This window comes from Panthera uncia (genome assembly GCF_023721935.1).
Source record: "Panthera uncia isolate 11264 chromosome A3 unlocalized genomic scaffold, Puncia_PCG_1.0 HiC_scaffold_12, whole genome shotgun sequence".
Classification (NCBI taxonomy): Eukaryota; Metazoa; Chordata; class Mammalia; order Carnivora; family Felidae; genus Panthera; species Panthera uncia.
The window spans coordinates 3691710-3718918 of NW_026057579.1; the positions used below are offsets into that span (position 1 = coordinate 3691710).

Here is a 27209-nt window from a genome sequence, read left to right on the forward strand (position 1 = left end):
AATGTTTTTGGGATGGAACATTCTGGAGATGTCATTCTGGGATGACATCAAATGGTGCCTTCATAATCAATCATATTTTCCTTCATAATTGATCATATTATCCTTTATAATTGATATTTTCCTTCATAATTGATCATATTTTAAGAAGTTCTTTTACTACATTCAGGAAGTTATTTAAAAAGGGAAATATTCCACAGGGGGGAAAAAAGCTCAAATTGGGCCTTTTTCATACATTTCCTATCTTTAAAAATTCATCTCAGGAGATATAAAGTTAAATCATATTTCACAGCAACAATAAAAAGGGATAGAAGTGGAATTATGTAGTTTTTACCCCAATAACTCTCATCACGCCTTCAATAGCTGCGAAGATAAAGTAAAGAATCCCCAGTCCAACCACCCGGTGCATGACTGTTCCTAAACGAGGCCTGGAATGAAGAAGAGGAAAAAGAAGAAAAAAAAAAAAAAAAAAAAGGAAAAGCATGGGTAAGTAAAATGCATCCGAATACAATAACTGGCCCAATTTTCCAATATGAGAGAAGTCATTATCTAATCAAATCAGCCTGCCCTGCCCCTGCCTCTGCTCAGTTTTAGGAAACAGCGTATTTCCCAGGAGGGAACAAGGCAGAAACAGCCTCAGAAAAAAATGGGTCTCCTCCAGGACTTGAAGCTGTACAGATGCCCATGGAGCAACATGCTGAGGCCACACAGGTGCCAGAGGATTCTGCTGCTGAAATGCAAGCCCCCCAAGGAAGAGAGTGCAGGTGCTCACTCCACAGAGCGGAACAGTTAGATTGGTGACGCCTAGGAGGGTCCGGGCCTACTTGTGTCACTGACAGAAACAGTAACTTAATTCTTTCATTAACGTCAATTAAAAACTGTTCTGGGATACATTTTATTAGGGATAATCCACTAGTTTTCTGACTTGGGTAGAAAAAGAACAGGAGTATGAGGAGATCGAAGTCTACTCCCTTTCTTCACTCAGTGGCCCAAACAAGAGTGCTAAGACATTTCAGTTTCCATTCTTTACATGGAAAAGAACTAAAATAACATTTTTGATTCTCTAAAGATATAGATGACTTGGGAAAATACAAAGACAGTGATTTTTGCAACGAGTAATTTGAAAACAGAACTGAAACTTCATGAAATTTGCAAATCGTATCGCACAGACATTTTAGCTCACAAACACTCTTACTGGAGTAATTAGAAGAAAAATAACCCCTGATTTTGGAAAAATACTTCAGGTAGTCACTTTAAGATAAAATCCAACTGAAAATTAAACTAATATCCATAGCTTATATTTAAGACTGTATCTAATTTAGTTCATCAAAATTCTGACTCCTTACAGCCAGCTAACTGGAACCCTCCAACAGCCAGAAGTACGAGTGCTCTGAAGTGCATAACTAGAAAAGGGAGGCACAAGATTCCACATGGGGATTCTGTGTTCTGACTACTATACAGGGCCAAAAACAAAGAAACAAACAACCCCCCCCCCACAAAAAAAAACCCAAAAAGCATTTGAGAAAGAATCTCAATAAATACCCAATGGAAAAAAGGTGTCTTGGCCAAAACCTTGCTAACTACAAGAATCTCAAGCTCCCAAGCATATGTGTGTACATTTGGTGTGTATTTGTCGAGTGCCTACTGTGTGCCAGGGACTACACTGGGCCTTAAGAAAACAGCAGGACACCTGCAGGCAAAGCTCCTACTCTATGGAAGTCACATTCAAGTGGGGGAACGAGACAATAAATCCTAACATTTGTGTCAACTGGAGCTATAAATGGGGTGAGGGTCAGAGGGATGGAGGGTGTGCACATCGGGAATCCTGACAGTGCCAGCCTCTCTGGGAGAGGACGGTGAGCAGAAAAAAGACAGTGAGGAAGCAAACCACGCCTGGGGTCGCAGGCAAGATGCTTATGGACAGAGGCCTTTACTGCACTGTGAGGAAGTGTCTGCTGCATTTAAGGAAGAGCAATCAGCAAGAAAGCCTGCAGGATGGAGCAGAGTGTTCAAAAGGGAGAGTGGCAGGTGCGGTCGGCCATGTGAAAAAACAAAAAGGGAATGGGTTTTTTTGAGTGAGATGAGCAGAAGAGTAATGAGATAGGAGTTACATTGAAAAAGGATCATCTTAAAAAAAAATAAAAAATAAAATAAATTTTTTTTTTCATCGTTTTTTATTTATTTTTGGGACAGAGAGAGAGACAGAGCATGAACGGGGGAGGGGCAGAGAGAGAGGGAGACACAGAATCGGAAACAGGCTCCAGGCTCTGAGCCATCAGCCCAGAGCCTGACGCGGGGCTCGAACTCACGGACCACGAGATCGTGACCTGGCTGAAGTCGGACGCTTAACCGACTGCGCCACCCAGGCACCCCTAAAAAATAAAATAAAATAAAAATAAAAAGGATCATCTTGGGGCACGTGGGCGGCTCCGTCGGTTAAGCATCCGACTCTTGATTTCCACTCAGGTCACGATCTCACAGTTCATGAGTTCAAGGCCTGTGTCGGGCTCTGCGCTGACAGCCTGGAGCCGGCTTAGGATTCTCTCTCCCTCTCTCTCTGCCACTCCCCCGCTTGCTCTCTATCTCTCTCTCCAAATAAATAAAAATAAACTTTAAAAGGATCATCTTGGCCTCTGCTGTGTCTGAAAAGACTAACAGGAGACCAGGGCAGATGCTGGGAAACCAGTTAGGAGGGTACTGAAGTTATCTAGGGAGAGAAGATGGTGGTCAGGCCCAGGGTGGTAGCTGTGGAAGGGAGGGGTAGGTTCACTCTGGATGTGTCCTGACATTAGAGCCAAAAAACTAGATGAGTGCGCCCCAGGGTTAGGAGTCGCGTGAGCAGAGGTCTGGGGTGCTTCAATGCTGGAGCTCAGGATGACAAAGAGGGCCCAGCAGGGGAGGCTAGGAAGGAGCAGCCAGGGCCCCTGCACAAAGGCTGAGCAAGGCCATGTGGTTTTGGCAACCAGAGGTCAAGGTAATTGACAAAAGCAGTCTCAAGGGAGGAATGGAAGGAAAACTTCCTTGGGTGCGATCAGGAGAAACTGAGGACGTTGGAGTGGCAAGTACAGAGCACGCATCTGAGAAATAATGCTGCACAGGGGCGAGGGAATGAAGGAGCAGCAGAGGACAGTGCCGGCTGGGACTAAGCGAGGGTTGCTCCTGAAGATGACAGAAATAACAGCATGCTGATGGCAGTGACCCACCAGAGGAGCACTGATTAGACCGGAGCAAACAGAAGCAGCTGCTGGAACAGCTTCTTTAGCAGATGACAGGCAACAGGATCCGGAGCCCAGGAGCAGGGAAAGGACTAAACCATGTACCTTTCCTTCAAGAGGAGGAGAATGCTGCGCATGGTTCAGATATGGGAGGAATGGTACAGATTTGGGGGCAGGAAGGGATTGGAATTCCCTTCTGATGGCTTCTATTTCCTCAATGAGAAAAGAACCAAGATCAGGTAAGACAGATACGAGTAGGGAATCTGAGGCTGGAGGGGACAGAACAGTCATAACAGTCTTCTGCACAGTGGGAAAGGGGCCAGAGACTGGCAAGGGGATCTAGAAGAACTACCAGGGACACTAAGGACGCACTTAAAAGTTCCGGGTCATGAAGCGACATGAGCCTGCAGTATGGTTGGGTGTTCTTCTCAGGCAGATTCTGCTTCTGCAGTAGGAGCCTGAAGCAGATGGAAAGCTGGATTTGTCAAGGGAGGCTGGCCAAGAGAAAGGCGGAGGGTTTCAGGTGCACATGGCGTGGCTGTGGGCATGGGCGTATGTTCAGCACCCTGAAGGATCAATGGAAGGTAGCAGGATCAAAAGGCCAGAGGCTATACTAAGGTCAAAGAATGAAGTGGGCTGATGTGTTAGGAAAAGTAAACAGGAAACAGAGAAGGTGACAGTGGAAAAGTGGATTGCTTAAATTTGCAGTCGTAAAGAGGGTACAGTTATACATAACAATAAAGTCTAGAAAATAGCAGTGGGAATCAGTAACTGAGGTGAGGGGACAGGTAAGAGCAGTGCAGGTGAGGGGGTGAGTTCAGGTTACTTACAGGATCGCCCATGAAGAAACTGAAATCACTGGGAATTCTGACACACGCAGTGTTGAGAATGTCAGGGAGCAAGTACTCCATGAGTTAAGGGATGAAGGGAGAAGTCTGGAACTTAAAAGGTGACTGTAGTAAGAAGATATAGCAGGTGATCCAGGCTAAAAGCTTGAGCTTCTGGGAATTAGAGAGTTTTTAAAAAGGCGATAAGGATAAAGAGGACAAGCTGTTCCATGTTCGTTCGCAGTGACTCACAGGCATGGGAGAGAAAAGATCGGCAGCCTGAGGGGGCCTGGAAGAAGTAGGGTCCTCAGTGGACAGCCAGGTTTCAGTCCGAAATCCTGCTGACCTGGTGCTTAATCCTCTCTCTCTTTTACAATATTTGAGTGCAATCGTAAAAGCAGAACCATGTGTCTAGGAAATAGAAAATGGTTTAAACTTTAAGAATCGTTAAAAATTTTCCATTATCCTTAAAGTTGATTACTTCTTCATCTAACTATAAAAAGCCACACTGGACTTCAAATTCAAGATCTTTATTTGAGGACAGTGTCAAGTGGCCAGTACATGCAGGACCCGTGAAAACACATCCTCGCTGGTATTTCCCCACGGGGCTTGCATCACAGTACTAAGAAGTGTCCAGTTTCACAGAGCTCATAATGTAGGGGAAGGAGTCACAAGACTGGAAGCTCGGTATCTTTCCAACACGCCAATACTTACTTCACAATGCCGTAGCCCAAGCTCACAATGATCACAAGGAGGCGAGCCAATGTCCTCTTAACCGCAGATATCAACTCCGCAAATATCAGTAAACCTTGGGCTGAGGGGAAGAAAGAAAAGAATTCATTCTGTGTACATCTAGAGGCCTGCCACCAAGATTCTAAAGATGTACTGTGTATTAAGTACATTCTGACTCCAGACGAATTAGCCTTATTTGCTTTAAAGGTCATCTAATCCAACTGATGTTTGAAAACCTCAGTCTTGTATCAATCTAAAACCTCTCCCAGCTTCCCTCTGTTCTTGTTCTTCCCCTTGAGGTTAAAAAGAACTTTCTGTCTTGCAAATATTTGAAAACCATAAGGTCCTCTAGAATTTTCTTTTCTCCAGGATGCCTTCATCATTTATTTATTTATGTTCCTACTGTGTGGCTACAATAGGAAAAGAGACACCATGATCCCTGCCCTCATGAAGCTGCTACTCTGGTGAGGACAAGCAAATACACAGAACTCAGTGTGGTGAGTGCTAGAGGCAACACAGCATCTCCCAGAACTATGAAGAAGCCAACTGAATCCACACTTGAGGGAGGTGCAAGTGGGTTCAGAAAAGCTTTTCAGAGGAAGCAACATCTAAGTCAGGATTTGAAGGCCTAGTAAAAGTTAAATATTTGGGGGGAATAAGAGAAAAGCAAAATAAATGGCACATGAAAAGGCATGGAGGAGAAAGATGAAAAGTAAAATACTTTGCAAGAAATCAAAGTTCAGTGTATCTGTAGCAGAGAGTGTAATGGGGGATATCAAAAAAAGAGGCTGGTGATAGAGGCAGGGACAATCACGCAGGGTGGTTAGGCCATGTTATGAATCTGGATTTTATGTGAAGGGCAGTGGGAAGTCAATGACTGTAAACAAGGGAGTAAAAAAGGAATTGGTAAACTATAGCCCACAGGTCAAATGTGGCCCTACATCTGTCTTTGTAAATAAAGCTTCATTGGAAGAGAGCCACGCCCATTTGTTCACGTGTTGACTGTGGCTGCTTTTGTGCTATAATGGCAGAGTTGAGTAGTAGCAACAGAGACCATATGGCCTGTAAAGCCAAAAATATTTACCATATGGCCTTTGCACAAGAAGTTTGCTGACTCTTGGAATAAAACTGACAGCTTGATTTTATCAAGATTGGTCTACTTAATGGCTTGGAGAGGAACGAGACTACCAGCAAGGAAAATGCTCAGGAAGTCATTCCAGAAATCCAGGTAAGAGACGATAAGAGCACAGTGCTGGCAGGGAAGATGGAGAGAACCAGAAAGATATACAGAAACAAGTAGTGAATCCACCTAATTAGTCTTGTTTTCAGCTCACAATTTTCCAACTTGTCCACAAGAAATCACAAGAGACCTCATCAAATGCCTTGTAGACAGATGTGGAACTAGAGGGAGAGGAAGAGGGTGGCAAAAAGGATGGCACCAAGGTCAACTGGCAGGGCCATCCACCGACAGGAATACCTGCAGGAGCATTAGGTTGGGACTAAAGTGAGTCAAAAGTACAAGGGTGGGAAAGGTGAGTTTCTTTTATGCCCTACAGAGATGAACGCAAGGCATTCAGAAGATGTTTGGCAGGTGACCAGTTACTAGGTCTGCAGCTCAGGACAGACATCTGGCCAGGAAGTTGAGCTTTAAGAAGAAAACAATGGATGAACTCCCTAAGAGTGGATGCAGAATGTGAAGAGGTTTAGGATAACAAATGTTTAAGGGTAGCGTGTTTTCAAATCCCTTCGTGAGCTGCTCAGTCTGGACTATTTCCCTCTTGGAATAAAGTGAATACAACCTTCCTGGCAGGTGGAACTTCTCAATGTCTTGACTGCTAGCCCTCCTGCTGTAACCTAACGCTGTAGGAGCTAGTGGGAGGCACAACTGCCTATAACTGTCTATGTTAAGCTGATTCATCAGCTTCAACCTTTAAATCCTTTAGAAAAGTTTCCCATTTATATTTTTTCAATTTATACTTGAACCCCAAGTTCAAGGTCTTACCTATTAGGTTTTACCTTTCCATTTGGGATATCAAATCTGTCTGCACCCCTTCAAGTACCTTCACGTGAGAAGGGTCCATCTAAAATTATTCTCTATACCCCCAGTATGAACAACTCCACCAGCCTCAAATCATCCACAGAATTTTAGTGAATGCTCTCTACATATGCACAGGCCTGCAATAAATGTCAGGTATAACATTTAGGATAAACCAGCCACAAGGTCTAAAACCTGTGAGACAGGTGTCATTCAAAGCCCCCTTCTAACCCAGTGGTTCTCAATCCTAGATGCATACTAGAATCATATGGGAAGCCTCTCAACAGAACCAATTCTTAGGCCTACTTCAACCAGAATCTCTGGCACTGGTATTGCTTGAAAGTTCTTCAAGGGACACTCATGTGCAGCCAGGGATGAGAACCACTGCTCCAGTGCTGTCCAACAGAAGTTTCCAGGATGATGGAGATGTTCTACATCCATGCTGTCCAATACAGTAATCAATGGTCACATGTGGCTACTGAGCATGTGAAATGCAGCTAGTACAACTGAGGAAATAAACTGCTAACTTCACTTAAACAGCCAGATGTGGTTTATGGCCACCACACTGGACGACACAGCTCTATACTGACGAGACTGATGGGTGCTTATGTGCACGGGCTCTTTAGATACGGCTGCACAGCCAGTTCTCAGTGCACATTTCTCCATCTTGTCCACAAGAAATCAAAGTTGTCAAATACCTTGAAGAAGTCCAGGTATACTAAGTTTAGAAGCACAAAAGAAGTCAATCTGATATGACCTATTCTTAAGGTCCCCGTGTTGGGTCCTAACAATCACCGTTTCCTGTCCCTGCAGGATCAGTGCTAAGCAAGACAGCCTGGGTTACAGAATTCCCACTTGGGAAAATCAGAAAGAGCAACAGCCATGTCGTCTGACACCTGTCCCTCTCACAGGACTCCTCAAAGACGCTGACAGCAGCCTGGGGCTTCTCTCCCAAGCCCTTCTCGTGTCATCTCAGACACAGGGCTTGAAGTCCGTGAGGATGGCAAGAGCTTCTGCGGCTCCCCACTGAAGTTCAAGCCACCCTCAACGCTCCCTAGACAAGAGAGGATCACCACTCAGAGCAAAGGAGCTGAACTGCCTTATTTCACATTCAAGAATGCTCTACTCTCCAGCCAGGAGCAGCAGCCTCACCCCTCCTTCATTATTTTATTTAGAGCACACACACACACACCACTAAAACCTCTTATAGAATAAGAATACCTCTAATGTGCCTCCTTGAATGTTTGTCTTTTCTTTCTTCTTTTGTACCTACCCTTTTATTTTGGGAAATTACAAACATTCCCCAACACAGAAAAAGCAGTATAGTGAACTCCCATGTGCCCAATACTCAGCTTCAATAATTATCAACATTAGGGCAAATCTGTTTCATCCACATTCCAACTCACTCTTCTTTTTTTTTTGGAGTATTATAAAAATAAATAGCCGACATAATCACACCCTATAAAAATCTGCACAAAGATCATTTTAGCTGATCACTCAGAACTGATCACTCCTGAGTGCTTTCATCCCTTTGGAGCTACCTCCCTTTTCAAAGGCCGGGTGATGCGATTGTACCTTTACCTCTCTGGCCTTTTTGCATTCCACCTTCTAGAAACCTGGGGCACACATCTGAGGATGCCCGCCTTCCTGCCCTTTCTGATTCACACACTTCCCTGTGTAAACCTCGAGGGGCCTCCAGTGGTCACATGAAGTTCTGTGTGAGAACGAAGAGACAAAGAGAACACAAGAAGGCTGCAGGCACATCCATCCCAGAACTACTGATTTTACTGCGTGGGGTCAGATTTTCCTTCTTTTCTTTTGTGGAGGAGAAAGGAGAAGGAAGAGTATGGGAAAATGACAGAGAAATATGTTAAAAGGATTAGGAGCACCTAAAGTGCCCCCCTCTGGAACTTTTATTGATTTAATCCAATCACTGAAGTGGGAGTTTTCTTTTCCCCAGGAGGAAAGTGAGGGAAAGAAGGGAAATGGAAAATGAGGACAATACAGACACTAGCCTAGATCAGAGTCCTACTCTCACGTTCTCATCTTGGCTCTTGTCGTCTTCATCTATAACGCAACTGTTCCCAAATCACTGTACAAAGGAGGCCTCCCGCAGCTCTGCTCACAAATGCTAGGGGCCTCTTGGATCATATAGTATTTTTTTTTTTTTTAATGTTTATTTATTTTTGAGACAGAGAGAGACAGAGCATGAACGGGGCAAGGTCAGAGAGAGGGAGACACAGAATCCGAAACAGGCTCCAGGCTCCGAGCTGTCAGCACAGAGCCCAACGCGGGGCTCGAACTCACCGACTGCGAGATCGTGACCTGAGCTGAAGTCGGCCGTTCAACCGACTGAGCCACCCAGGCGCCCCAGATCATATAGTATTTATGGAGAGAGTCACAGCTTACTTGATAGCCCAGTGCTGCTGATGTTTTGATATTCAGTATAAAAAACTGCTTTTTCAAGCATTCCCAGGAAAATAACAGCTGCAATCCAGAACTGAATTCTTAATATATCTTTCCAATAACAGGCAGACCACATCAGCCACAGTACGCCATATAAAATATAAACGATACACATCACCATGTAAAACTGTAGGAAGAAGAGCAATTTTAGTCAGTTACGGCTTGTGATCACTTGAAAATGGACATTTCTTCATTCAACTATCCACTCTTTTATTTTCCTGTCACTCTAGCCAAAAACAGAGGGTATACCAAAGTATTAGCTACTAAGGGATACCACCACTGAGCTCTTTAAGTTGCTAGATTTTCCAATTAGGATATAAAATTCATTTTTAAAAAAGGAAAAAAATGATGAGAAATACTCACAATCATTAGTGGCCAATCTGACGCAGAAATATATCCATGAGGCCCAATCATAGAAAGAGAAACTGGTGAAGATGGGGATAAAGACATCAAAGAATTAAATTACCAATCAGTCTTTTCTTATATTTTTAAACGTAAGCTCATTTCCCAGAAGGTTCCAAGAACACACACCAAGCCGACAAATCTGCATTTTTACCTAAGACACACAATGTATTGGCTAATTACCAGTCATTAACATGTAATCTTACCAAGATACCTTTACTTGTATACATGCTGTTGTAAAAGCTGGGCCAAATCTGATCTTATGCAGACAGTAAAGCAGTACCGGCCTTAGGTTGGCCCCATGTTGAGTCGCTGACCTCACTGAGGACTTTGTCTTCCTTACTGTAACTTGGGATAAATTACTGAATTCAAGCATCTAGTTTGGGTCATTGTCCAAGGTGACAATAACAAACAGAGTGCCAAATAAAGTACAAGACTTGCAGAGCTCAGTAACTGCTTCTGTTACTAACTAGTAGGGCCTTAAAACTGCCTGCTGCTATCAGGGGAAAAGACGCAATACCTGGGAAGGCGGGGGTTGTGGGGGGACACACAAGTCCAGGTGGCAGCTCTCTTATTTGGCTCTTATCTGGCCCACTATGTCATCTGTGGGGGGAAGCCCCACGGCCCACTCGTCCAGAGCAGCCACCTCCACCAGCTTCCCCTGCAGTACACCAGTTCTGTGCCTCCTCTGAAGCAACGCCCATGTCCCCTCAGTACTTTCTGCCTCCCCGCTGGACTGGGCAATTCTCAAAGGCAAAGCCTGGCTTCACACCTGTGTCCCCAGTGGGTGAATCAGAGCAGGATCCTCACATGCTGTTTGGCTACCACTGGTCCAACAGACGCTACTCTGCAAAACGACAGCTGAAGCAATTCTACGATCTGTGAAAGCATTCACTCCCTTGAAGATTGCTTATTGTAAGCCCACTCTTGCATTGGGGGTGGGGAGTGGGCAGAGCTCACAGACCACAGAAGCTATCATTGCCAGACAGGCTACTTCTACTCCTAAGCTACAGACAGATGCTTTAAAATGAAAATTTTAAACGCCTGGTGATGGCCATTTTCCTGATCTAGAATATAATCTACTTCAAATACAATTAAAATGTTGCCTACCCATCTCTATATTAGGAATTTTTTTTTAATCTGAAAGGATAAAGAATTTTATTATATCCCACTGGAGTTTGAAATTTTAAAAATTTATCTTAATTTTAAATTTCCAATCCATTAAAACATATAATAGTAAGATAAGCAAAAAGTTTTAAGTCCCCCAGATAAATAGGCCGTTTGTTTTTGTGATTCACAGAGATTTGTTTTGCAATGATGTATTTTAGCCAAAAAATGTAGATTTGGGTCAATGACAAAAACACAGAATACAGTAAAAGCAGACAGCAAACATGCATGCAGTTTAAATATACCATTCAAATTCCATCTTGCATCTGTTTTGTCCGTTTTCACAGAAACAATAAATATATGAAACCCATCTCTCTGTGTTCTGGCTATCACATCCTGAAACAGGAAAAAAAAAAATACATCCTTTATGTTGTTTTAAAAAATTGCTGTAGAAAATATAGTTAAACAATTGTTCGCCACATTTTAAAACAACTTTTAGTAACTGAATTGAGTTACTTTTCACTGTTTTAATTTTTTTTTAAGTTTATTTATTTTGAGAGAGAGAGAGAGAAAATGAGCAGGGGAGGGGCAGAGGGGGGCAGGTAGAGAGAGAATCCTAAGCAGGCTCCTTGCTGTCAGCACAGAGCCCAACATGGGGCTCAAACTCACAAACCGTGAGATCATGACCTGGGCCAAAAACCAAGAGTCGGTTGCTTAACTAACTGAGCTGCCCAGGTGCCCCACTTTTCAGTCTTTTGAAACAATGAAAAAAAATGGTAGGTAGTGGAGGGACAGTGGACACTGGAAGGATTTCCCTCATTGTTTTCTCACCATGGGGCTCTCAGAACCAAAGCAATGGAAGAGGAAAAAGCTTTTTCTACTCTTCAATTTTTCTACTTTCAGTATTTCTAAAGAATTTCCCCTGAATGTTACCATTCTATGTTTTACTTAATATTACCATTCAAATATTTTTCCTAATATTACCCTTCCCACATTTTATCCTAATATCAAGCATTCAGTTTTTAATTTTTATTACATTTATTTATTTTTGAGAGACAGAGTGCAAGCGGGGGAGGGTCAGAGAGACAGGGAGACACAGAATCCAAAGCAGGCTCCAGACTCTGAGCCATCAGCACAGAGCCTGATGCGGGGCTTGAACTCATGAACCGTGAGATCATGGCCTGAGCTGAAGTCGGAGGCTCAACTGACTGAGCCACCCAGGTGCCCCTCAAGCATTCAGTTTTTAAATGGGTGTGGTTTTGAACTGAACTGGGGGAGTTAGAAGTCAGATAACATTGTTAGAGAGACTGCACAGATTTGGTACATAGGTTCAATTACTTATTAAGATCTATGTTACTAGCAGTCCTGCCGGGAAAGGACACTGCTCATTGTAATGCCTGTGAACGCCACAATGCCCCCACATAACTGAATCAAACTTTTCACATACATCCTTCCAGAAGACTTCCTATCTTTCCCTTTCATTTCCTACTCCTCCACCTGAGACACAGCCTGTGCAAAGCTGGAAACACGAAGGATGACAAAATAAAAGCAAAGTAAGCTCTCCTAAACCTGTCTTCAGTCCCTACACACAGCTGCTCCCAACCCTCCCCACCTCTTGGTCTTGTGACTTTCAGAATTCCCCCAAATACCAAATTCTCTCCTCCCCGGTGCTACACTCATGGACTCTATCTATTTATTTCCATCCTCAATGATGATCCAGACCAGCCCATTGCTATGCTAGGCATTTGAAAAAAGGCTGCAAAGAAGTTAACCTTAAGTTACAACCTAAAAGGAATTTTTAAACAAAGACAGAAACAAATACATACAAAATTCATATAGATACACACAAAAATATACTATTTGAAATAACGCTTCTTTTTTTTCCCCCACTTCTAATAACCCCACTGTGTATCACTGTCCAAGTATCTATTCTTTTCAGGCTTACTAGAACTTGTATACATTTGATTTAAAGACAAATAAAATGACTTACTGTTGATCCTTCCTGGTTGGAAACATTTCTGATATTTGTAATTAGTTCCTTATTCTGGAAAAACAAATAACATAATTCCATTTTATATTGCTGCATTTCTATGGGGGAAAAGCTGTCTTAACAATCAAGAAAAAAATATGTTATGAGAAAAGTAAAGATTTGAAAGCTAAACACCAGAGAACACATCTCTTTGTAGCCCAAACATGAGTAACAAAATCCTGCTTTTGATTTTTGAGAGACAGAGAGTCAGATGCAAGTGGGGGAGGAACAGAGGGAGAGGGAGACACAGAATCTGAAACAGACTCCAGGCTCTGAACTGTCAGCACAGAGCCCAACATGGGGCTCAAAATTCAAGAACCTCAAGTTCATGACCTGAGCCGAAGTCAGACGCTCAACCGACTGAGCCACCCAAGCGCCCCATTGAAAAATTATCTTTTAAATCAAGATAGTGGCTACCTTTGGTGGGGAAGGTATTAGAACTAAAAGGGGAGTCTAGGTGCTAAAATATTCTGTACTTGATCTGGGCCTATACTGGTGTGTTCAGGTTCTGAAAATTCATCAAGCCATCCACTTCTGATATGTACACTTTACATTTATCACACCTCAATACAAATTTTAAGAACCCTTTACTATTTTTACCAAAGATATATTTTCATTTCAGAATTTACAGAACAAAAATAAGATAAAATGACCCACAGCCTCACAACTCATGGATGAGTGCTATCAATATTTTGGGATCTAATATTCCAGACAGGGAGGGAAGTAAGTGCATAAGGGAGGGGACAGTATTCAAGTAGGTTAAGTGTGATAAGTCAAGAAGGCTGGCAGACCTTTGGTAAGACTAAGAGACCACCAGATCTCACATGGAGGTCACTGGAAACCTTGACTAGCTGTTCTGATGGAGTAACAGGGGCAAAGGTAGGACTGGAGTGGAAACAAGAGAGAGTGACAGATGAACTGACAACAGATCAGGATAGGAAGACAAAAGGGTTCTTTTTCAAGAGTGTTGCTGCAAAGGGGTACAAAGAAATGGAACAACGGTGCCAGTATCTTACTTATTACCTACTACCACACATTCAAAAGAACTTAACCTAAAAATAACTAATTAAGCACCTTTCTTTTATCAAAATGTTGACAGAATAGAATGGAAGTTACTACTTGTATTCAGTGGGAGTACAGTAAATTCTACTTTGACATGACAACACATATACTCACATTCAATGAGGGAAACACCTGTAAGTCACTGTTGCAATTTACGTTTTCATATTTTGTTGTCCAACATTCAACGTTCTTGAAATAATGACCACAAAAGTCTTCATCAACGCTAGGTTCATGTTTTTGTGATAGCTCCTCCTACTCAAGGCAGAATTCTGGGTTATAATTTGTTTCCACGCTTCTTACTCAGGAAGATAAGTAAAACTTAACATCTAAATGATATCAAAGATTTATTCAGTTTGGAGCACTTAAAAACATGCAAAACAAAATACTGAAAAGAAAAACATTTTTAAGTGTTTTTTTAATGTTTATTTTTGAGAGAGAGAGAGATGGGGGAGGGTGGGGGAGGGGCAGAGAGAGAGGGAGACACAGAATCTGAAACAGGCTCCAGGCTCGGAGCTGTCAACACAGAGCCCCACACGAGGCTCAAACTCATGAACTGTGAGATCATGATCTGAGCCAAAGTCAGATGCTTAACCGACTGTGCCACTTAGGCGTCCTAAGAAAAATGTTTTAAATATAATTTTAAGTATGATGAAGTTATCATGACATGTTAGCCATTCCAATATGCTCAGATACAGTAACACATAATGCAAGCATAATCTTACAGGAAGAAAGGTGATACGGTATTATCGCAGGAGATGGTTCACGGAGAAATAAAAAATATTTTGTCCTGAGGCTACTTTCATTTTATCCCATGTATAAAAAGATTTTACAAAGAAAAGCAGCATTTAACAATAAGGAAAGATAGGGGCGCCTGGGTGGCTCAGTCAGTTAAGCCTCCGACTTCAGCTCAGGTCATGATCTCGCGGTCCGTGAGTTTGAGTCCCGCGTCGGGCTCTGGGCTGACGGCTCAGAGCCTGGAGCCTGCTTCCAATTCTGTGTCTTCCTCTCTCTCTGCCCCTCCCCCATCCATGCTCTGTCTCTCTCTGTCTCAAAAATAAATAAACGTTAAAAAAAAAAAATTAACAATAAGGAAAGATAAACCAAAGACAGATGAATAAAACCAGGCTCCTAATGGCAGCTTCTAGTCATCAATAAAAGGTTAAGTTGGCTTCGACTGGCCAGCAGGAAACAGTTTGAGCCAAATAAATACAAAATAGTAACAGATTATAACCCATCTAACAAAGTAAAATTCAATGAGTCCATGCTGATGACTGCTCAGGTGACTGACTGACAGGCAAGACAAGAGGAAAAGAACAGGCTCATCTTCATGGAAGAATGTTAACAAAGCAGAAGGAAATATGGAATTAGAAAATCACCACCTAGGGGCACCTGGGTGGCTCAGTCGGTAAGCGTCCGACTTCAGCCCAGGTCACGATCTCGCGGTCCATGAGTTCGAGCCCCGCGTCAGGCTCTGGACTGATGGCTCAGAGCCTGGAGCCTGCTTCCAATTCTGTGTCTCCCTCTCTCTCTGCCCCTCCCCCGTTCATGCTCTGTCTCTCTCTATCCCAAAAATAAATAAACGTCAAAAAAAAAAAATTAAAAAAAAAAAAAAGAAAATCACCACTAAGCAATTATCAGAGCAATAGCTGATTCATCAGGCAAGAGTCAAAGGATGTTCAGACAAGAACTGATGAAAAATCAGGATATTCACACACAAGTACAAAAGTACTTCTTTACAAGTTATTGTTAACAACAAAGAGAACAGTCGTAACTCTACAGTGGAGAAACCTGGCAGAAATGTCCTTAACCAACAGATCAAAAGTTATCATTACCAAAAATGGGACAAACCCGAATTCTTTGGTACTCCTGCCAAAAATATAACCAGAATCTAATCAAGAGGAAACATCAGAAGTGCTGGAACTGAGGGACATTTTATAAAAATAAGTGGCTTGTATACTTCAAATATATCAGTGTCATATCGTGAAAGACAAAAAACAAAAACAAAAACAAAACAAAACACTATAGAAATGCACTGTGACCCTAGATTGGATCTTGTACCAGGAAAAAAAATATAACAACAAACTGCCAAAAAGGATGTTTTGGGAACACCGGCAAAACTTTAATAAGATCTGTTTGTTAGATAATAATTTTGTATCAATGTTAAATTCCCTCAATTTTATCACTGCACTGTGCAAGCTAAGTTCCTTTGTTCTTAGGAAACACACTGAAGTATTTAATTTTTTTTTTAACATTTATTTATTTTTGAGAGACAGAGAGGTGGAGCATGAGCAGGGGAGGGGGAGAGAGAGAGAGAGAGAGAGAGAGAGATACAGAATCTGAAGCAGGCTCCAGGCTCTGAGCTGTCAGCACAGAGCATGACACGGGCTCAAACTCACGAACTGCGAGACCACGACCTGAGCTGAAGTCAGACGCTCAACCGACTGAGCCACCCAGGCATCCCAGGACACACTGAAGTATTTAGTATGTAGGGGTGAAATAACAGGGAATAAAGTCACAAAGGCAATATTTGAGGACAATGGCACCTTTCACGCCAAATGGAAAGACAATACAGATAAAAGTATGGAAATGCACACGATTCATGCTAGGAGCACACAAACAACAGAGAAGCCGTGAAGGAAATGACTGTGAGCAACCATCAGGAGACCTGTCACAGGAGAACACCTTGCTGAGCCCAGTGGACCCTGCAGGGGAAGAAGAAACCCAGTGGGGCCTCTTTTCTCTTCTTACACCCTCCCCCTTCTTTCCTTGGCAGGGGTGGGTGGTGAGGGGGGTCTCCTTTCCCCTCACCTCTTTGGGAGATCTACTTCTACTCACTAAAGCTACCTGACTTCACTAAAGTTCTAGGTGTCCTGTCACTAATTTTTTGAATGAAGTAAAACTTTCACATTTCATTCTTAAACTGTGTTGATTTTTATTTGTATGTGACCCACAACATCTTTATCTACAGTTCCTACATGACTGATTTAAATATTTACTAACATTTCTCTCAAGACAAAAAGGAAACTAAAAGATTTGTTTCCTTCTCAGAAGGTATATACTTCGATAAAAATTAAAACATTTCTTGCCTAAGTCCCAAAATAAATCTGTGGCACTTTTAAAACTACAATCCACATTTCTGGCCTCCTCACCTGATGAGCTAATAAATCTTTATACTCATAATTTTTCCTTCATACCTTTACGTACCTTAAAAATTTGCATTTTACTTACCTCCAGCTTAGAATATTCATTCTGACAGGTATGATACTTCAAATACCACTCAATGGTAAACTTCACAGGCCCAGAACAACTGAATGACTTAACTGTTTAGAAAAAAGAAAGTCTTATTGTACAACAATCCTATATGTACTCCTATGTAAGCTTTCAGGTTTCAAGAATGCAACTTAAAATAGGTTACTATAATGAAACAATGAATAAAATAGTACCTAATTTCTCCCCAAAATCACTGCAAAATGAGATAAGTTCATTAAATTAAATTATTATAGTTAACCAAATACTATTCATTTAATCTGTATGTTAAATCCAGCATTAAAATCAACTGAGTAACGGAAGATGCTAAGTCACTGCTCACCACACTCAACTCTTCTCTTCACTAACTTACTCATTCAAAAAATACTGAGTGAGCACCCCTTGTGTGCCAGAAAGAGACATAATGGTAAACGAAAACAAGCCCTGTCCTTGATATTAGAGGTATTGGCCAGGGGAGGGATAACAGCGAAATAGGCACCTTAGACAGAATAAGGGGCTGAGAAAGGGAGTCAGAGGAGCCCGGAGCAGGGCACCTAGCATAGTCTAGGAGGGCATAAAGAAGGGGTGCTGACATGCTTACTGGTGGAGGAGACCTCTAATGTGAGAGCAGGAGTTAGCTAGGTGATGAGGAGGGTAGAGACAGTATATGCAAATGCTCAGGGCAGGGTATGTGAGAGCAGGCATGAGTATGACACCTGAAAATAGTTTGCTATGGTCAGAACACAGACTGGGGAAAGAGGGAAGAGCTGAAGCTGGAGTAGAGTGCTGGAGAAAAGTCATAAGGGGTACTATGCTTTGCTAAGGAGTTTTCCTTTATTTTGAATGTTACAAAGTGACACCAAATATTTCAGGTAGGAGGGTAACGTGATTAGACGGACTGAAAAGGATTAAGTCTGGAATTAGGAAGAGCTCTTTTGGGAGTGTCATCACAACATGGCAGCTGGCTTCCCACAGAATAGGTCATCAGAGAGAAAGAGCAAAGAAGAAGCCACAGCATCTTTTATGACCTGGTTTCAGAAGTGATATGCCATTAGCTCTATCATATTTCTTGGTTAGACCAACCTTGATACAATATGGTAGGGGACTACATAAGGACATGAATACCAGGAGGCTGGGATCACTGTGAACCAGAAGGGAACCACTGGTAACCGGAAGGAATCCAAACCGAGCCCCGAGACTGCAGTTCAAGAAGCTGAGGCTGGTAGAATTTCTGGGGGAGAATACTCAAGAGCTGGAACCTGCACAGAGAGAGAGTAAAAGAAATCTGGACAGAGATACTACTGAGCCTGCCTGCATGGCAGCCAGCCCATGCAGGGAAAGAAGCCCAATCATTCTCAGAGGTCATACAGGGCTGGTAACTGTTTGAGTTTCCACTAGCAAGAGTGGAGGGGCCTCATTAAATATACCAAGCATTCAGGAGAAATGTAGCAGGGTCACATCTTAGAAGTGGTGCTAAGTTGGCCCTACAGTTAAAGCTACTCCAGATCCATCCTGAAAGAAATTAAACACAAAACTGGAAAAGATCAAACTCACCCAAAAGAAACTCAGCTGTCTGCCAGAACAAAGTCAAAGGAATACAACTATATAATACAATTACAGCACTTAAGAAGCTAACATTCATGATATCCACCATCCAACCAAAACCCTAGACAGAAAAAGAAAAAAACTAACTCATAATCATGATAGATTAGTCATTATGATAAAAATGGAAGGGAAAAAGATGATTAGCAGAGAAGAATATTAAAGCTGTTATAAATATTTTCCATATGCTGAAAGATGTAAAGGAAAATATGAAAATATTGAGAAAGAAGATATTAAAAAACAAACTTCTAGAGATTAAAAAAATTACAATATCCAAGTAAGAAGTTCACTTTATGAGACTAACAGGAGATTAAATACTGGAGAAGAAAAGATCACTGAATTTGAAGACAAAGCAATAGAAAGATTCAAAATGAAGCACAGAAAGAGACTGAAAAAAAAATTAACAAGGCCTCAGTGATCCGTGAGACAATATCAAGCAGTCTAACATATATGCAAATTGAGCCCCAGAGAGGGAGGACAGGGAAGTGGGGACAGAGTATCTAAATCCATAATCCAATGTAAAAGATGAGATTTTTTTCAGTGTGGATATCCAGTTGTTCCAGCATCATTTATTGAAAAGACTATTCTCTCTCTAAAGAATTATCTTGGCATCTTTGTTGAGAAGCAACTGACCTCATAAATGTGGGTTTATTTCTGGGCTCTCTGATCTTTTTTTAAAAAAATTTTTAATATTTATTTATTTTTGAAAGAGAGAGACAAAGCATGAGTGGAAGAGGGGCAGAGAGAGACAGAATCTGAAGCAGGCTCCAGGCTTTGAGGGGTCAGCACAGAGCCTGACATGGGGCTCAAACCCATGTGCCATGAGAACATAACCTGAGCAGAAGTCGGACGCCTAACCCACTGAGCCACCCAGGCACCCCTCTGGTATGTTTCATTGTTCTATGTATCTATCCTTATGCTAGTACCACACTGCTACAGTTACTGAAGCTTTACGTAGGTTTTGAAATAAAATAGTAAAAGTCTTCCAACTTTGTTCTTTTTCTAAAATTGCTTTGGCTATTCTAGGTTCTTTGCACTTGCATATAAATTTTAGATACAGCTAGTCAATTTCTACATAAAAGTCAGCTTGGATTTTGATTGAAATTAGCTGAATTTATAGACCAATCTGGGAAAACAGACAGTATAACGGTAGCTACAGAGTTTTCATAGATGTCTTTACCAGCTTAAGCAAGTTCCTTCTATTTCTAGTTTTCTAAGAGTTTTTATCATGAATGGGTGTTGAATTTTTTCAAATATTTTTCTGTACATATTGAGATGACTATATAGCATATTTCTTTTATTCTGTGTAGGGGGTGAATAACATTGAGAGATTTTCAGCAGCAATTCCACAAGACTACCTCTTGAATGGGCTACCAAAAGAGTGGTCGCCTAAAGGAAAGTCAGATATCTCATCTACCAAACGGCAGGGACACATATCCAAGGGACTAATTCTTAGATTTTTGCAGGCATTAAAATTGGTTCTGTGAGAACACAGAGCCTCATTCTCACTCCTTCATTACAATACCAATTTAAATGTATAATCTGGAATGTCCAATTACTGCTTCAAATGAACAGTAACTGTAAAGTGGCTGTGTAATGATTAACTCTCTCCCTTCAGCATGTCTTCCTGGATACCCAAAGGTGATGAAAGCTGCTTGATGAGCATGGCACCAGAATGAAGGCTCAGATGGATACTACGTCTACATCTATCAGCCACATGTCCCACCTACAGTCACAGCTCAAGAAGACCTCTCTCTCAGGGCGCCTGGGTGGCTCAGTCGGGTAAGCGTCTGACTTCGGCTCAGGTCACGATCTCACCCTTCCTGAGTTCGAGCCTTATGTCAGGCTTTGTGCTGACAGCTCAGAGCCTGAAGCCTGCTTCAGACCTGCGTCTCCCTCTTTTTCTGCCCCTCCCCTGCTCATACTCTATCTCTCTTTCTCTCTCTCAAAAATAAACATTAAAAAAAAAAAAGAAGACCTCTCTCTCATCGGTGCTACTAGACACTGTCTGCTTTACTTAACTAAACCCTCACATATATATTTTTTATGCTTTTACTGTTAACTGTCTTCTGCCTCATTCCTTCTTTAGATATATTAATACCACTGTCTTGAGTGTGGTCTACTCTTAGCTGATCTCAGATATTAGGTATGATTTTTTAAAATCAGATTATGTGTTTCACTGGTCCATATCACTTTTCCCCCCCATGTAATTTTTTTTTTTGTCTGCAACAGTCTCCTAAGTCTTACTTGTCTAGCCACTGAAATCTGAATTCAAATTCACTAAAGTAGTTAGATGCCAATTTTTTTCCCCTCACCCACCTTGGACTTCAATTTCCTCTTACCAAGTTGTTATCACCACTGATGATATCAATGAACTGCTTTGAACCACCTCTGCTGTCTAGCTGATGGCTGGACATACAGCAGAATCACCCAACAAATGACCTGAGCATACTGTGATAGAGAAAAGGGACATGGCTTTGGATCCCCAGGAAGCCAATTTGCTTTACCCAACAAAAAACTACTCCTTATGCCAAAACTTTAACCTTGGCAGCTAATTTACCTAGTCAAGTTACTGGAAACACTAAGAGGAGTTAGACCACAGTAAATATGATCTGCTATAAATTCATCAAAAATACTGAAAACCTTGGGTGGCTCAGTTGGTTAAGTGTCTGACTTCGGTTCAAGACACAATCTCAGGGTTCGTGAGTTTGAGCCCCTCATCGGGCTTGCTGCTGTCAGCTGAAAGCCCGCTTTGGACCCTCTGTCTCCTTCTCTCTTTGCCCCTCTCAAAATAAAACACTAAAAAAAAAATCTATAAAAATTAAAAAAAAATATTTTGAAAACCTCAAGATCTATGAGAACCTGGTAGTTCTCACACATCGGCATTTACATAGAGAACATAGTCCCTAACAAATAAGTTCACTTTCATAAGCTCTAAAATCCTAATTAAAATGTTAGTATGTAGTAATTTCTACTGTATTCTATGATGATGGATATATTTATAAAAATTTCAGGGGCATAAAGGCTTTACCACAATCACGACATTTCATATACTCATAAAAGGAATTTATCTAGTTTTAAAAGCTGGGATTCAGAGTCAAATTTCACAGAAGCCTACTTTATTACACATTAATTATAATTTTTAAAGATCAATTCACATTACATTTTTTGAGACAGGATCAGAGAAATCTATTCTTGAAAATAACCAAGTCTTCACTGAAACAAAAGAAACCCTGAAAATTTTAGAACCACTTAAAAACAAGTATTTAGCCTAGTTTAAAATATATATTAGTTTTAGTAACATATCAGTTTCTGTTATATTACACGAGGTTATTCATTTATAATGTACTGTTATATTAATATTATTAGTTTATTGTACTTACCAGAAAACCTGATTTCTGTAGAGTTAAACACAGTTTTCCTAAATATCAAAGGTCCTGATTTCTAAAATGAAAACACAAGGAAATACAGAATAATCTAGTTAAAATTTTTTTCTCTATTCAGGAGTACAGTTTTACCCTGGAGAATATACAGTTCTAACTCTCGCACTCCTGTGACCAGAGTGATTTTTTTAAAATAATTTTTAAGTAATTTTTAAAAAATTAAAATAATTTTAAAAATCTGGTCATATCACCCACTTGCTTAAAATCCTGTTCCATGTATCTAACTCTCTACTAGGCTCCGGAATGCCCCTGCCTCTAGCATCTCAGCGGGGACCAGCATTGCACAGAGGGTCAGGGCTGCTGCCTGCACCATCGCTGCCACTCGGACAGGGGTCCTACCTGTGCATCTGCAGTTGCTCTCGCGATACTGGTATGAATGTACTTTTGATAAAACAACCATCCTTCTCCCTAACTGTGTACTTACAACAGACTGATTCTTACTGCCACTTACAGGTCCCTGCATAGTCAAAGTCCTGCCCACCTGTGTTAGCACCTTTCTCTCAGTGCTTCAAAAGCAGGATACTCCTTCCTGCCCTCAGGAACCTGAAAATTGACTGAAAAAACCCTTCCCTGTCACTTTCCTCATCTTGTTAGTGACTTCTTACCCTTCTCAGCCCAGTTCAAGAGTCCCTTCCTCAGGAAGTCTTCCTTGACGCTCCACACCAGGCCAGGCCTTCCCTTCCATGGTCTCTAGGACCCATCCTTCACAACCCTTGCCACAACTAAAACGAAATAATCTATCACTTGGTTATTTAATGAATGCCCTCACCAAGAATAAAAACGCTGTGAGAAGGGATTGTGTTCAATGAACAAGTGGTTAGGAACGAAAGAAAAAGGCTGATGACAGACAGCTCTTTCTTGATAGCCTCCCACCCCAACACAGTTTCAACAACAAAACCCCCAGCCCGGACCCCTCCTCTGAGCTCCGGATCCGCCTACCCAACCGCCTCAAGGTCATGTCCACGAGGATGTTCAACAGACATTCCACACTAACCTGTCCTAAACCAGATACGGTCCTCTCTGCTCCTCGCCAACTCTTCCTACACTGCCCGTGTTGGCTGCAGGTGATGCCATCTTCAGTCACCTCAGCCTTGGCTCCTTCCAGTCTCTCACCTCCATTGCCCAATCCCCAAAGCACGCCTACTTGATCTCACAAACACTTCCCAAATGTAGCTCTTCCTCTCCATCCCTGCCACCACTGCTCCAATTCAGGCTCTCAACATCTTCTGCCTACAGTTCTGCAATAGCTGGTATTTCTGCCCCAGATCTGAGCCTGTAATTCATCCTGATATAGCAGCCGCAGTGATTGGTACTTATGTCTAAAATCCTTAATGGCTTTCCCTCATTCACACCCAAAATTTGTTCCTGGTGGCCTATTCCAACCTTTAAATGGGGTTTCTGTGAATCAGCAGGACACTTTCGAAAAAAGTTTTGAATTAGTTGACATGATGAAAAGATGGATTCTGGCTTCACATGTCAAAAAAGGAGACCTGGCAATTCTGTGCCTACACCGCCATATAATATCCACCTGCTGGAGCCGAATGGTAGCTGCCCTCTTCAGAAGAAGCATGTAATCTATAGTCCACCGCTGTCCCCAGCATCCCCTCCAGTCCTAAATCTAGCTCACTGCACTAAATATCACTGGCCTCAGACCCTGCAGGTCCTGGAGTCTAGACCCCTAGCCATAGGCCCAGGGCCAAGCAAGCTCTGGAAGGTTTATGGTGGCCTGAGTCACTCTAACACTCCTACCAGAGCCTCACTCAGCAGAAATATTAAGAATTTCCTGCATCACTGCTGCTCTACTCCCTCCTTCTTCCTCACTGAGGTAACATCTACTCATCTTTTAAGACCCAGCCAGGCACCAACTCTAGGAAGCGGGATTAGGTGACCCCCTCAGTGCTCCAGCAATGTCCTAAGAATGCTGCCTTGTAGGTAATCACTATTCATGAATCTGCTGTTCCTACCACTGTGTGAGCTTCTTGAGAGAAGGGACTGTTGTCTAAAATTCATCTTTGCAACAGCAGTGGCCAGCCAGTCTAATACCAAAGGTGCTCAAACTATTTGTTGACCTTTACAATCAAAAGAAGCACTGCTTGAGACATCTGCAGTACAGATTAATGAAAGGCTTGCTCTCCTTTCTTGTGCTGAAGGACAAGTTCCAACAACTTGAAATGGGGGGAAAAATCAGCCTACTCCCTGCAAAACAGGGCTTCACAGACTGCTACTGACCTCACGCGGGATCCAAGGAAAAAATTAACCTTCCTCATTCAGGAAGCAAAGTCATTCTTTCTGCAGGCCCTTTGGAGTTGCACTGTTTAAAGTATAGTTGGCAAAGATCTTTACAGATACGGTCAAGGAGTTGAACAATCTGTGCACAGCTCATTCACTTCCAATATTGTCTACTCTTAGTCTCCGTGATACTGTCACTCATTCACCAGAGAAGCAGCATGAACCCATGCGTGTAGCTCTTGGACTTTTCTGTTTACTGTCCAGAGAAATTCAGTAATAGAGATGCACACACTATTATCACTGGTGCATATAATGAAGGACCCTGGAAGAAATGGTAGCACTGGGTCTCAAAAACTGAGAAAGAGACCAACTTTCCTTCCTGTATAGTTTCTATGCTGTAGGAAGTATTTGCAGCCTCTGGTACTAAATGTTTCTGGTTGAGTAAATCAAAATATAAGTTTTGCCTTTAGAACTTAGACATCATTTCAATGCATATGGAAAATAATCATCTCAAAACAGAGCTGGGTGAGTCATCTGACTCCAGAAAAGCAGGAGATAAGGCCTCTTCCTGATTTCCTGCCCCTCTTTAGCAAAATTTTCCAAAATGCTACTCTTGCCTCGCTCCTACATCATCTCATGCAACTACCAGATGCCAAGTTCTCAAATATCCTGCCCTGGAAAGGAAGTTTCCACACACTCATGCCTCCAGCCTAGCCTTTCAAACGCTCCTTAATCTCACATCCCACCCCATCTCCACACACACATTCCCCGAACTGTGACTGACAGGAGCCCTCGAGAAATTCAGGAACCGCAGAAGAGGGAAAGAGGGGTGGGGTAGCTCTCGCATTTAAAGAAGAAAACGAAAGCGGCGCACACACACTTTTTAAATTTGTGCTGAGAGCGAAGCCTGGGAAAGTCCTTCCTGTGGCCTCACGGGTGTGGCCCTCTGGCTGCACCCGGCCCGAGGTGGGGTCAAAAGGCAAAGATGCCGGCAGGAGTGCCAAGGAATCGGGGGGCTCGGGTCTGAATAAACGACGACCTGATCTAACCAGAGCGCGTCAGAGCACAGCCAGGACTTAGGGAAAGGCGATCCGCAGGAACAGCAGCAGCGCGCAGAAGGGAGAACCGACCCCGTGCACTAGCGTCACTGAGCTTCCCCACAGCCCAAGTCCAGCCGGAGGAGGGAGGTCTCCACGCCCGTTAACAGACGAAAGGCTCAGGGGGCGTATCAGGGACCCGGAGCAGGCCCGGCAAAGACCAGATGAACAAGTCCAGGGCCGGGAACCGGGGTCTGAAGGAGTCCCGGCGAGGACCCTGAGGGCCCGAGACGCGCCACGCCTCTGTCTCGACATTCCACTTACGTCGCTGATCGTCGCTGCCCAGAGCCCGAGCTCGGGGACGGCGACCACAGCCGCCGGGGCCCAGCACAGGAGGCAGAGGGCGACGCGAAGCAGCGGGGTCCCGGCAAAGAGGCGGCGGCCGGGCGGGACCCGGGCTCCGAAGCGGCAGGCGGCGGCCATCTTGACACGGAAGCCGCACCTGGCGCTCCTGGACATCCGCCACGCCCCGGGTCCGCACCTGGTGCGGCTCCGCCCCCGGGAGGCGGGTTCGGGTCGTGTGGTGTGGCTCCGACAGGGAGGTGGAGACGGGGTTTAGGCTTGGGCGGGGAGGCGCGGTTCGGACCCGGGAAGCGGAGCCCAGGAGTGGAGCTAGAAGGAGACAGAGCGCGGCAAGGGTGGGTAGGGGGTGGGAGGGGTGAGAGGGGTGGGAGGGGTGGGAGGGGTGGGAGGGGTGGGCGGGCCAGAGCGTGGAGGCGAGCTTCAGGGCCCGGCCGGAGTCGGGAGGCGGGGTCGGGAGAAGAGCTGAGGGGCGGGACTATGGGGGGGGGGGGGGGGGGGGGGGGGGATGGGGGGGGGGGCGGGGCTTGAGGCCGGGCCGGAGTGTGGAGGCGGGGCCGGGAGAACAGGCGGGGCGTGGGCGGGACCATATTGGGGGCGGGACCGGCCAGGGGTGAAAGGTCAAGTTCCAGACTTCACTATGGTTGTGGTCTGATGCTTAATGGAGAATATGGGATGGAGTTTCGTGCTGAAGTTTTCTGCTCCTTGTGTTTCAGTTTCTTGTATCCTATGCACGTGCCCCTATCCCAGTCCTCACAGCTCAAGGGAAACAAACTGTTCTCTTAATTCATGGAAAGTGGTCTGGAAAGTACTTTGAAGTCAGGGTCAATTGAACCCAAGGCATTGTGTTGTAAGCATAACTTGGTAGCACAGTAGTAATTTTCAGACAAATACAGCCGCCTGATTACTTAAACCTAAAAGGACTTAAATTTTTCTTACTGTGTACTTTACCTAGCATTTTCGCCTTTGAAAGCTTGCTGTCAGAGAGAACTACTTTATTATCAAATGTAAATAATGTCTAGAGGGAGAATACAATCCTCGATTAATACTGTTCTAATGTAAAATAGGACTGATTTACAGTCAAGAGGTTCTGTTTGCCTTATCAGTCACCCTCATTCACCCTAGTCACTTATTCAGCCAATCATTATTGAGGGTCTAGTCTAGAGAGGTTTGAGTTGAGAGTCTTGTGTATTTATAAATATGAAGATTGAGGGGCGCTTGGGTGGCTCAGTTGGTTAAGCATCTGGTTTCCGCTCAGGTCATGATCTCGCGGTCCGTGAGTTCGAGCCCCACGTCGGGCTCAGAGCCTGGAGCCTGTTTCAGATTCTGTGTGTTTCTCTGACCCTCCCCTGTTCATGCTCTGTCTCTCTGTCTCAAAAATAAATAAACATTTAAAAAAAAATGATAAATGTGAAGATTG

At 43.2% G+C, this 27209-nt stretch overlaps 1 protein-coding gene across 1 annotated transcript in view; it reads right to left on the reverse strand.

The window, feature by feature from the left end:
- TMEM87B (transmembrane protein 87B) overlaps positions 1-26136 on the reverse strand; it is a 39468-nt gene extending 13332 nt beyond the window's left edge. The window contains exons 1-10 of the mRNA XM_049652160.1: positions 25754-26136; positions 22104-22164; positions 17101-17192; positions 13987-14124; positions 12772-12825; positions 11087-11177; positions 9636-9697; positions 9216-9399; positions 4754-4853; positions 332-425 (exon numbers count right to left, since the gene is read on the reverse strand). Of these exons, the coding sequence (XP_049508117.1) occupies positions 332-425; positions 4754-4853; positions 9216-9399; positions 9636-9697; positions 11087-11177; positions 12772-12825; positions 13987-14124; positions 17101-17192; positions 22104-22164; positions 25754-25948 (1071 nt within the window). The 5' untranslated portion in view covers positions 25949-26136. The remainder of the gene's footprint in view (positions 1-331; positions 426-4753; positions 4854-9215; positions 9400-9635; positions 9698-11086; positions 11178-12771; positions 12826-13986; positions 14125-17100; positions 17193-22103; positions 22165-25753) is intronic.
- Between the last annotated feature and the right edge of the window lie 1073 nt (positions 26137-27209).